At 38.4% G+C, this 12,500-nt stretch overlaps 1 protein-coding gene across 1 annotated transcript in view; it reads left to right on the top strand.

Moving 5' to 3' along the window:
* The window catches only part of LOC138012631 (ATP-citrate synthase-like), a 33,049-nt gene that overhangs the window by 9,492 nt on the left and 11,057 nt on the right, over positions 1–12,500 (top strand). The window contains exons 8-18 of the mRNA XM_068859456.1: positions 141–259; positions 1,163–1,302; positions 1,840–1,901; positions 2,443–2,560; positions 3,617–3,768; positions 5,523–5,699; positions 7,031–7,101; positions 8,364–8,416; positions 10,250–10,365; positions 11,287–11,391; positions 12,273–12,364. Coding sequence (XP_068715557.1) covers positions 141–259; positions 1,163–1,302; positions 1,840–1,901; positions 2,443–2,560; positions 3,617–3,768; positions 5,523–5,699; positions 7,031–7,101; positions 8,364–8,416; positions 10,250–10,365; positions 11,287–11,391; positions 12,273–12,364 — 1,205 coding nt within the window. The remainder of the gene's footprint in view (positions 1–140; positions 260–1,162; positions 1,303–1,839; positions 1,902–2,442; positions 2,561–3,616; positions 3,769–5,522; positions 5,700–7,030; positions 7,102–8,363; positions 8,417–10,249; positions 10,366–11,286; positions 11,392–12,272; positions 12,365–12,500) is intronic.

Genomic DNA, 12,500 nt, shown 5'->3' with positions numbered 1-12,500 from the left:
TGTGAAAAATTAAGGCGCCCAGAGCTATTCTTTGGGAGCCCCAGGCTACCGGGCTCCTGTTAGGCAACAGCCTTGGAACATGAAATTAATATTTGAATAGTTAAACAAGGTATTAAAATTCAATTCCTTGGTGTTTGTAGGAAGCATACATCGCTGAATTAGATGCAAGGAGCGGAGCATCTCTCAAATTGACAATACTAAATAGCAAGGGACGAATATGGACGATGGTTGCTGGTGGAGGTGCATCTGTTGTGTATAGGTGTGTACTATAAAAAAGAAGTGAAGACGCAGCTTATTCACTCAGTCTGATTTTCTGTACTTGACAGAACTGTAAAACCTAGGAAACCATGCTCTTTTCATCAAAATTTATTTATTACTAGATTCACAATTTTGCATTGGGTCTCTTTGAACAATGAAATGCCATTTTCCTACCCTGCGAACAGTTGGTTTTTCCTATGCTTCCAGGGAGAGAAACCACTGTCAGCAACTGTTAGACTAGTGTCTTTGAGTGAAACCGCTCTTTGAGAGAAACTACTGCGAGCAACCGTTAGTTTCTTTGAGTGAGCTGCCATCCAGTGCCAAGGACAAATAAATTAAATTCGAACCGTTAAAATGAGTTAGTAAACTACATATTGCTGCAATTGGGCAAGCCTGCTGTGTAGTGATTTCCCTCGAAATAAGACGAAGTGATGTCAAATACATCAGGTGGGGTGTGACGTACTTCACACATTCTCGATGGAAAATCAAACACTTGCTTGCAACGGTTTCTCTCTCGAGAAGCATAGGAGCAACCAACTGCCCGCAGGGTACCATTTTCCAAGGAGACCCAATCTAATGTTCAATGTCTTGCAGTAATATCGCCCTATGAAATCAATGTTGTGATACTATTGATCAAATGCAAATATGGCTGCCATTAAATTATTCTTTTGTCTTTGCGTGTTAATTAGCCTAACTAGCCTTGTAAACATGTGTAAAATTGAAAGAATTTGGTCTCTAAAACGAGGCTAGTTAGTCTAATTAACATGATTGACAAAAGAATAATTATTTGTTGCCGACTATTTTTGCATTTGATCAAATTTTGTGTCACTGATACATACGAAAGAAACAGAATCTGCGTCAATCATTCACAATGATTTTCATGTGTCTTCCCTCTCTGATGTAGTGATACTGTTTGTGACTTGGGTGGCACATCAGAGCTGGCAAATTATGGTGAATATTCTGGAGCACCAACAGAGTCCCAAACCTATGAATATGCAAAAACTATTCTCAAGTTGATGACTGAAGGTTCTCCAAGATCAGATGGTAAGATTGGCTTAATTTGTTCTTCCAGTTTTGTTTCGACAAGTGTGTTCTTGTTCCATGTCTTCCTGTTGTTTCCATGTAGTTTTTGTTGTTTTGTTTGGTGCAGAAGTTTAATGGTTCATTTTATATAGTAATCAAGACTTCTGTTGCAGTTACTTTATGCAATGACTTTCATTAATATTATTTTCTCTTCATATTAACTTCTTGCTAAACAAGCGCGAGGGCCGTACTGGGGAATATTGGCCCGAGGTTGTGGCAGTACGGATCTCGCTGCGCTCGGTCCGTACAAAAACAACCAAGGGCCAATATTCCCCAGTACGGCTCAAGCTAGCTCGGTTAGTAAGTAGTTTATTATATGGCTTTTTAATCACTTTTTGCTTTGTTTTTGCAAGCCCGTAATCAGCCTGTGGGCATTACGGGAGAATAATGCCCTACAATTCAGTCACAATTAGCCAATCAGAGCGCATATTATATCGGCTACAAACACAAGCCATATAATAAGAATGGTTATTTAATGTGTTATAACATTATTTACAGGGAAGGTCCTTATCATTGGTGGTGGTATTGCCAACTTTACCAATGTTTCTGCAACGTTTAAGGTAAATCTACTGATAAGATAAAATGATGACAGTACTCTGAAACAATTTAATGGTCTCTCTCACATGCTTACATATAGATACAGGGCTTGTGCTACTCCTTGAAGTCCTTGAAAAGCCCTGGAATTTAATTTTGGACTTCAAGGGCACTTGAAAAGCCCTTGAAAAAAGGGATTTGGTGGGAAACTGCTTGAAAACTCCATGAATATTTGCTTGGGTGAAAATTGTTGAGATTGCATCATGCTAAGTTAAAGAGAGAGTTCAAAAATTGAGGCTAACCTTGACCATTGGGGAAAAATTAAATGCAAAAATTAAAATACCTGTGCATGCATTTAACTCGCAGGACGTGGGAAAGAATATATTAAGGTCCAGGCTTTTTCAGCAAAGAAAACACTGAAACATGATGGATGTAAATGTATGACATAGAACTCTTCTTACAAACACTCCTTGAAAACTCAATCTCTGGTTCTTGAAAACTCCTTGAATACTCCTGGAATTTTATATACAAAATCAAGCACAAACCCAGAAATATTTCTTTTTGCAGGGAATAGTGAAAGCTTTACAGGAATACCAGAAGAAGCTGTTGGAACACAAGGTGTCTATCTTTGTCAGAAGAGGTGGACCAAATTATCAGGAGGGCCTGCGAGTCATGAGGGAAATAGGTAATAAGGAAAAACTCGAAATACAACAAGAATTTGTTGTGAACCAGAAAGTTGTCATATCCCCATTTTCTTTTGTGCCGAAAGGGTGTAATATTTAAATGGATCCCATTGAATTCTGTGATAAGTTTCAGTCATACTGTAGAAGAATGCCAAGGACTGAAGCTAATAGCAAGAGCTTGAAATTTAGTGTCGAAGTCCAGTCCAATTTTATGGCTTAGATGTATTATGAATTTTTGCCCGTCAGAGATTATTGATGCAATCTAAAGATCAATCAAATTACATGGAGGCAAAAAATGATCCGGTGATCGTCAGTTTGAGTTTCCTCAGGGTACAATTTAATACCACCAAATGATTTTCCTTTTTCAAGTGACCAATGCTCTAGTTATTTGATTTACTGGATTCCTCATCAATAATTAGAAATGTGATTTGACGAAGAAGAGCTACAGGTTGTAAGTTGAAGTGAGGAAAGAATTGGACCAATGACCAATGCAGCACTCATCTTTTTATTTGAAATCATGCATGTAATGTACTATGCCATATAGGTTATGTGCATTTCTTAATAAGGTTTGTACATTTATGAATAAATGTATGACTTCCCCAAAAAAGAACACTAGTTCCTGTTTGTCCTCTGAAGTTGAGCCTTTTGGGGTGGGGTTAAAAGCTCTTGAAATACCCCACCTCCACAGTGGCCCCACCTCCACAATTATAAGTGGGCCGAGTTTGAGTGGATCTAAAGTCTCAAGCATTTTTTTCTGGGTAGTCTGGTTTCCTCCCTCATCCAAATTGACTCCTAGCTATGATGTCTGGTTGTTGTGCTGTGCTTTATATGAGGTGATAATTTTGTACACCATAGGGTTAGGGTAGAGCTTCTACAGGTGCATTTTACATGTACATGTAGATGCTTTTGGCCCAATCTCTGTGCTCATGGTGATTCACTCTCTAAGACCCGCATGAAAGGGTTGTTAGCAGTGTGAGTTACTCTCTGCATTTAGGTTGGTCTCTTCTGAGCTTTTCTGTAGTTAGGTTGGTTTTAATTGGGATTGTTAATTCCCATAGGTTCCAGTTTAGGGCTTCCCATGTATGTCTTTGGAACAGAGACACACATGACGGCTATTGTTGGCATGGCTCTTGAAAAGAGACAAGTGCCCAAACAAGTTGGATTTGACTCAAATGCTGCTGCGAACATGTTTTTCAAAGCTCAGGATAAGGTACTCAATGTAACTTAGCTGATCCCATTGAATAAAATTAATTATGTTCATGTATTATGAACAATTGGTGGCCTTGGATGATTCCATACTACACAGCACAGTTGTTAAGGGGGTTGAGGGTTGGTGTAGAAAGGGAAAATCTATTTTTATTTTAAGGCAGTAAAAAAATGCAAGGCTATGAAAGTTTATGGTGGAGGGTTGAGAACTGGCAATTTAAACAATAACAAGAGGCTATGCACAACACTTTGTTCAAAGGAATCTTAGTCGATTGCATTTAAAATTCACAGGATTTCAATGATTTTTGTTACAATAATTATCTTGGTCAATATCCAATTCACTTCTGTAGTCTTAAGTGACCCAAACATATGGTTAAGTGTGATCGTAGAATAGTAACTGTTGTTCATATTTAAAAGTGTTGTTAACAGCATGGACTCCAATCGAAACCAGTAAACAGATGCTTTACAAGTTTCTATGATGGTTACTCTGTCATGTTTAGTGGTCATCGCAAATGCCTTTGAATGAGGAGGTCTGAGTTGGAATCCTACTTGAGCTGCCTTCTAGGAGACAAAGAACTGTTATGCATGTTCAGCCACACTGCAAGCCCCCCCCTCCCCCCCCCCCAAATAAAAAAATTAAATTCATGAATAAATAATAATAATAATAATAAGAAGAAGAAGAAGAAGAAGAAGAAGAAGAAGAAGAAGAAGAAGAAGAAGAAGAAGAAGAAGAAGAAGAAGAATAAGAATAATAAAAGTCCAAAAACAGAGTCAAATCCTATACTATTATTATTGTCATGGAGAAATAAAAGCAAAACTAAGGAACACATTACAGTCGAACCTGTATATAACGGCCACCCTCGGGACTTGAGAAACTGGCTGCTTAATACAGGTGGCCGCTTAACACAGGATCACAAAAATACTCTCTGGGCATGGTCTGATGTCAATTTAACAACAGCTGTCCCCATTAACCCTTTCACTCCCAATAGTGCCACTTATAGATTTTACTCTGTCTAACGCCAGACGATTTTACCTGTCAATGGGGAACCCCGTGGGGCTGAAAGAGTTAAAGTTGTCAGTGTAAAAGTAGTGTGCATTAAATTGTCCTTTACTCTTCTATGGTTCACAGTGCTGTTTTTCCATGACTTGCAGTTCATCACAAAACATCTCATTCCTTCATATCATAGTTGTTACATTCAATCTGCAGTTATTTAATTAACAGAAATGTTGCTAATTAAAAGGAACACAATACACAATAACACCGTACAAGTCATTAAAAGAAATAGACTAAGAATTATGGCGACTTAACAAAGTCGAACACGTACATCTGGCATTTCGGCATTTGAAACTTTTGTTTATAGTGATCATGAACAAAATACATTGCATTTTAAATAATTAAATATGCATAAAATGAGTTTCTGTTCAAGGGTGTCGGCTTAATACAGGGAAAGAAGGACAAGCATAGGACTGCTACAGTGTGGCCTTGGCCGCTTAATAGAGGTGTATGAGCGAGAAATTGGGACTTTGAAAACTGGTCGCTTAATAGAGGGTGGCCACTTAATACAGGTCCGTTATATACAGGTTCGACTGTACTTTGTTAGGTTTAAAGGACTAATGCTATAGCTTGTCATTGTAATAATTATAATTATTGTTGTTGGTAAGTTCCTTGCTACCAATCCCGCAGGTGCGACCTGCTCTCCCTTAATCTCTTCCTTATTTGTTCATTCAGTGCTTCATCTCATCCTTTTCTATGTTCAGGGTTCAGCCACTCACAGCAAAAACAGCACAGTGTACATGTCAGAGAATTCTGAGAAAACACCGGATGAAAAGCCATCACCAGAACAATGTCGTAATGCATCAAGTAGACGAAATGGGCCTTTATTTACAACTGAGACAAGGTCAATCATTTGGGGCGTTCAAGCAAGAGCTGTGCAGGTAGGGAGTAATAATCACAAAGCAAAATTAATCTTATTCTATGATCAAAAGAGAATTCTTCTCATGATTAATTCTCTTGTAATATTGTTGCTGTAATTATGTTTTTCTTTCAATGAAAAATGTGGTCCGAGGGCTTCAAATATCTTGCTACAGGTGTAGATGGTTGCAAATGGTCTTTGCTCTGTTATATTTTGTACATTTTTCAGAGAAAACCTCCAGTTTATGTATTCAATATCGATAGTAGTAATAATACGTGTAGTTGTGATGATGCAAGGCATTTTAGCGAGCACTTTAGTCAAGTGGCAAATACTCTAATGGTTTTTCAACCTATGCAGCCATTTGCAATCTGTATTGAAGATATTAAAAGTATGATTTACAGCAAGTGTATTGATCGACAGCTTGTCAGTTAATTTGAAACACAGTCTATCAGAAGTAGAAAATTAGAAAAGCAGCGCATTGTCTCCAGTTATCTAAAGACCCAAGGTGTTTGTCCAGCTAAAGTGTGAACTTGCAACCTCCCACCAAATAGTCTCATTCTCAACCAACTGTGCTAACTGATCTGCGTTTTGCAGTTCAGTTAAAGCAAGAAACTGTTATACTGCTGTCCTTCTATTGACTTTTACAGTCAAGCTATGTCACGCGTGACCAGTATCCGCAAGACTGAAACATTCAAATTCCTCTTCAGGGCTTCTGATATTTGAATGGCATCTTGAAGTTTTTTCTGAAAGTTGCTACAAAAATTGCACAGTAACTAAACAAAATTCATCGAACACTTGAAATACTTTCCAAAAACTGCTTATTTTATACTAAAACAAAAGTTCATAGCAAACTATTTCTGATATATCAAGGAAATATCCATGGGAATTCAGAATCTTGAGAGTTAATGTTCAAAACTGGCATGCAGATTTGAACACTCACTTCAAATTTCAAAACAACTAAAAATAATTAATAGTTAGACTGTAAAATGTTATCATCCTTACAGTCAAGGTATGCCACATGTGACTATCTAGTAGTTTTGAAATTTTTGTTAAGTATTCAAATCTGTATACCATTTTTGAACTTTGCTCTCGAGATTCTAAATTCCCATGGATATTTCTTTGATATATGAAAAATAGTTAAAACTATGAGCTTTCATTTTATTACAAAATAAACAGTGCATTTTTGTGCATTTTTCACAGCAACTTTCAGAAAAATCTTAAAGATTCCATTCAAATCTTGGAAGCTCCAGAGAGGAATTTGAATGTTCATTTCAGTCTGTGGGTACTGATCATGTGCGACATAGTTTGACTGTACACTGTAAATGTTTCGCCTGCATGGCTTTTGCTTGTTAGGGTATGTTGGATTTTGATTACGTGTGTGAGAGAAAGCGACCATCTGTGGCTGCTATGGTGTATCCCTTCAGGTATGTTTCATTGAGTTTGTTGAACTTTGAGAACATTGAGAATTCAGGTCTATTCTTTATTTTTTGTAATTCAAAATGTTGTCACAGTTAAATGGAATAAACGAAATATATTTTCACCTATATACAGTTCTTTCATTGAGTCCTTGCAGAGGAAGACATGAGCCCAACAAATTGACCTGCTCCCAACTGTGTGCCTTCATACATTGTAGCTCAGTTGGCAGAGCATTGCACCAGCATCACAGAGGTCATGGGTTCGACTCCCGCAGGATCCACCTGAATATTTCAGGTGTTTATCAGAGACAATTGCTTAAACCAATGAAATGATTTATGGAGTGAATCATATATTGAACTGCAGATATGAAATGAAGTGAAGTTATGATCCTTGCAGTTATGAATGCAATTTTAGCAATTGCATAGACCAAATGCATAAATGGCGGTCAAAAAAATGTTCTTTTGTTTATGTGCTAATTAGCCTCACTAGCCTCGTTTGCATGTACAAAATACAAAAGAAATGTTGCTTGAGAGTGAGGGTAGTGAGTCTCATTAGTGCATAAACAAAAAAATACATTTTTGGCTGCCATTTATGCATTCGGTCAATAGAGAAGCCTGAAAAATTCAGGACTTCAACAGGGTTTGAACCCGTGACCTCTCGTTACTGGTGCAATGCTGTAACCAACTGAGCTATGAAGCCATTGTGGTCATTTGTGGGTTCTAATGTTCCTGTGATGATTAAATCTAAAATGAAATGATATATGAAGGTCACGGGCTCAAACCCCACTGAAGTCCTGAATGTCTCAGCCTTCTCTTCGTAATTGCTAAAATTGCATTCATATAACTTCACTTGACAATTGCTTAAATTGTCAGGATAAGTGTGGCGATCATTTCTCTCTTTTGTCTATAGCCTGCACCCCAAATATTATACAAAAGCGTTTATGCAAATAAAGGAAAATATAAATCAGATGTCCATTCATTACATAATTTTTTCGTTTTTCTTTTATGGATCATTAAGAAGGTTGATAATACTAACTATTGCAGGAAAAATACCTTGTTTGTGAAAGATACTACTCCATTCCAAACTGATCAAGTCCAACCATGAGAGAATCCAGTCCTGTGCTATTTGCTTTTCTACACATACTGTAACCTTACAGTGCAAAGTCTTAAAAATGTCAGGCTAAAGTGAATTCGTTTAGATTTACTACATATCTGCTAAGGTGTGTACTTCATAAGGAATATGGTAATTTTTGGTCATGCTTTTATTGCAGTGGAAATCACCGCCAAAAATTTTATTATGGACACCAAGAAATCATGATTCCAGGTTTGTAAATGGATACTTGCTACACTACCTATGCACAGATGCCACTGAAGATCCATTTCAGCTATTGTTTCAACATTGATTTAAATCGCATAATTTGTAATAATGTTGAGGAGAGTAGAGTTGGCATTGCGGAGATAGCGTTTCCTACCTGCAAATTCTTGGTTTGATTCCTGGACTTGGCGTCAATAGTATGAATTGTTTGGTTTTCTACTCTTCTCTGAGTGGATTTTCTCTTGGTTTTCCTGTTTTTACTTTTTTTTCAAAAAATCAAATCGGCAGGTATATTTTGCTGGTTGCAGGTTGAAATTTAATTATAACTGGAAAAAAGAAAGGTAAAGTGATAGACTTACCGTGACTGTTACATGAATAGCTAACCTTAGGCCTAATTAGGCGTAAAGAAAAGTTTTAAGGCCTAAAGTTAGCTATTCACGGTTAGTCTATCGCTTTACCTTTCTTGTAAGTGTCAGCGGTTTATAATTGAATTTCAACCTGCAACCTGCAAAATATACCTGCCGAAATCAAATATATAATGTGATTTCTAATCAAGTGAAGCTATGATCCTCGCAGTTATGAACGCAATTTTTTCAATTGCAAAGAAAAGCCTGAAAAATTCAGGACTTCAACGGGGTTTGAACCCGTGACCTCGCGATACCCTCACGGGAACATTAGAACCCACAAATGACCAGCTCCCAATGTCAGTGGCTTCATAGCTCAATTGGTTAGAGCGTCGCACCGGTATTGCAAGGTCACGGGTTCAAACCCCGTTGAAGTCCTGAATTTTTCAAGTACGCAATTGCGTTCATAACTGCGAGGATCATAGCTTCACTTGATTTCATATCCGCAGTTCATGTATGATCCATTTCATATATCATTTCATCATTCAATGTGATTTCTAGTATTCTCAGCGATTTCTCCAGTACTAATTATTATTATTATTATTATTATTATTACTATTATTATTATCCTATTAAAACGGATTTGCCAATAGACCTTTGTACAATTGTGTGCTGAGTAACCTGGTCTATGAATGAAAGTGAGGCTAGTTGACCTGGTTGTGATGAAAACCTCACTACTTTTCTTATGTAAATTCCAACTAGTTGTTCCAACTAATTAGCGTGAGAACATCACTAACCTAGGAAAAGCAGGAAGGTGTAACCTGACACAGAAGCCCTTCAAGCTAATCCTGCCAAACCGACCACATGCTGGTCAGACCGGGAACTCCGTGCCCTACTCTTTTCGAATAGTGTGTGGGATCTTTTACGTCCCACAGAGTTAATGAACAAGGGCTGTGAGACGAGACCTTCGGCTTATCGTCCTTATCCGAGAAGACTTGAAAGTCTAACCGTTTGCAGATGTAGTTCCAAAGGCAGCACTTTCTCCTCAGTTATGTAAAGACCCTGAGGGTTGGTCCGGCCGGAGTTGAACTCACGACCTCCCGCGTGACAGCCTGAGGGTTGGTCCGGCCGGAGTTGAACTCACGACCTCCCGCGTGACAGCTCAACCAACTGAGCCACCGGTGCGCGGTTTACAACTGGCCCCAGTTGTTCGAATGGTGGATAGCGCTATCCACCGGATAAATCACTATCCAGCGGATAAACACTAGCAAAACCAATTGAGTTATCCACCGGATAGTGATTTATCCGGTGGATAGCGCTATCCATCGTTTGAACAACTGAGGCCTTGTGTGTATCATAACAAGATCAACTCCAGCCTCACTTTCATTTAAAGGCCAGGTAACGAAGCACATAACTGTAAAAAGGTCTATTAATTGGTACGTCAATAAACAATGTATTTAAATCACTTCATTATTATTATTTTTTTTTGCACGTGCAGTGTACAAGGAAATGGCTGAGGCGATGAATAAGCACCCTGATGCTGATGTCTTGATCAACTTTGCTTCTCTTCGCTCAGCTTATGATGCAACTTTAGAGGCAATGCAGTTTCCCCAAGTAAGCTCTGAAGCAACACGTACTCTCTACCTCAAGCTTGATCTTTTCAATGAATTTCAAAGAAAGACGCGTTTTATACGTAATTTCTTAGCACCAAACTTTGACTCTGCCATTTTCCTCGGAAGAACAAAAGTAACTTCTACTGATGACGAGGCCAAAAGGTCGGAGAACTATTTAAATACTATAATTTTCTCAATGAGTGGGAAATCCAAATTAAAATCTTGTCTAAAGCTTGCGTAGTCCTGCGGTTGCATTTAGTGCTCAGAATATTCTTGCTTCAGTTTGGAAGTTTGAGACGTGCTCTGTCATTCCGTTGTTTTTCTTTATCATTTTGCTCCTCACACTTCAGCCAGTCTTCAGCCAGGGCTTAAATACTGGTGGGTGAGGTGGGTGGTGACGCTGCGATGGACTTGCATCCCGTCCAGCACATGGAAGAGGGCGAGGAGTGGGTTGGACCGAGTAGCCATTCTCTCAGTTGACCCTGCTACAGAACTCAGGAGAAGTTCGATTTTACCGACAGCGCGCACCTTGTCAGATGAGTAACGCAAACCGATGCGCAAATTTGTTCAAGCCGTAGCTGGCTCTCAATCATCCTCTAAACACGTACAGACGCCAGTTGTAAACGGTAATGGCTGTATGTACAAATGCTGAATGACAAATCGAAGGAGCTCACGTTGGATGGCCGACGTAGGGGTGATAACCAAACATGCAAAGCACCTGTCAATCTCATCATGCGCCGCGGCTCATGGACAACGCTTTCCAAAATAGCTTTTTCTAACGTAAATCTATAGTTTTTGTCGGCAGATTTTTCAGAAACATTGAAATTAGCGTGTTTTCACGGACGCTTTTAAGAGATCTTCAGCTTCAAGTCTCTTTACAAATTATGTCTTATTGAGATATTATCTGTTGCTCTGCCGGCAGATTCGCACAATTGCCATCATTGCAGAAGGAATACCAGAAGCAAAAACACGGCAACTTAACAAGAAGGCCAAAGAACATGGAGTGACCATCATTGGGCCTGCAACGGTTGGTTCTAACTCGTACACTTTTCGCATTCCTTTCCTGTTATCTTGACCTTTCTAAAAGACCGTTTCAAGCTCACTAACGCCGTGCGAAAAAGCTATTACGGCTGTCGATTCGAAAGGGCCAGTTTAAATGTTGATGGTACTTTAGTCCCGCTGAATTTAAAACACTCTCTTGAACCCCGCTATAATATCAAACGTTGAAGAGAAAATGCTTCTAATCTTATTTAAACACAGTATTTTTACACGCTGTTGACATTATTTTCAAATGATACAATACAATACATACTTAACTGACCACTCGCCATAGGGGCTTTTCAGGGCCAATGAATCGCAATCACAACAGAACAGAACATTCAACAACAACTGTTAAGAACCCCAACTGGCCGGAGGCAAACCAGTTGGCTATTTACAAGTGCAGCTGAGAAGTCGAACCAGGGACTACCAGGAACAAATTCAACGAGTTGTCAGAACGTGTCTTGAATCCGGGATTCCCGGATCTCAAGGCAAGAACCCTAACCACGTGCACTGGGCCACACAGTCTCGATTTCACTATGAAAATTTATTGATTACTATCCAATGCTTATAGATTTGATTGGGTATAGTGTTGTCTAATAGATAGGTAATAAATAAAGAATACGAGTAAACCATGAGGACGATTTAAAAAAAGATTATAGGGAACTCCATATAAAAAATCACCGGCTTTTAAACAAAATGAATCATTGTACAACCTGATAAAGAGTACAATGCTAAAAAGCTAACTGCGTAAAGGAAAGTAAAATCAATATTTTCCTGTCTTAGTACGTTTTTTACTGTAGGTTTAAAATTAAATGATTTATCAATTTTATCAGCTGAGTTTCACGTCATGCCTGTGTATTTTTGCAGGTTGGTGGTATTAAGCCAGGTTGTTTTAAGATTGGAAACACCGGAGGCATGTTAGATAACATTTTGGCTTCAAAGCTTTATCGCCCTGGAAGGTAATTTACAGAATAGAAATGGAATCGCGGTAATTATGTTTTAAATAAATAAATAAATAAATAAATAAATAAATAACAGTCCGCTTCCTGAACTCGCAACTTGCTTCGCTACAGGTTATAATTTGATTTCGCGAAA

This window comes from Montipora foliosa, chromosome 8, assembly GCF_036669935.1.
Source record: "Montipora foliosa isolate CH-2021 chromosome 8, ASM3666993v2, whole genome shotgun sequence".
NCBI lineage: Eukaryota > Metazoa > Cnidaria > Anthozoa > Scleractinia > Acroporidae > Montipora > Montipora foliosa.
This window is presented reverse-complemented; position numbering and strand designations above follow the sequence as displayed.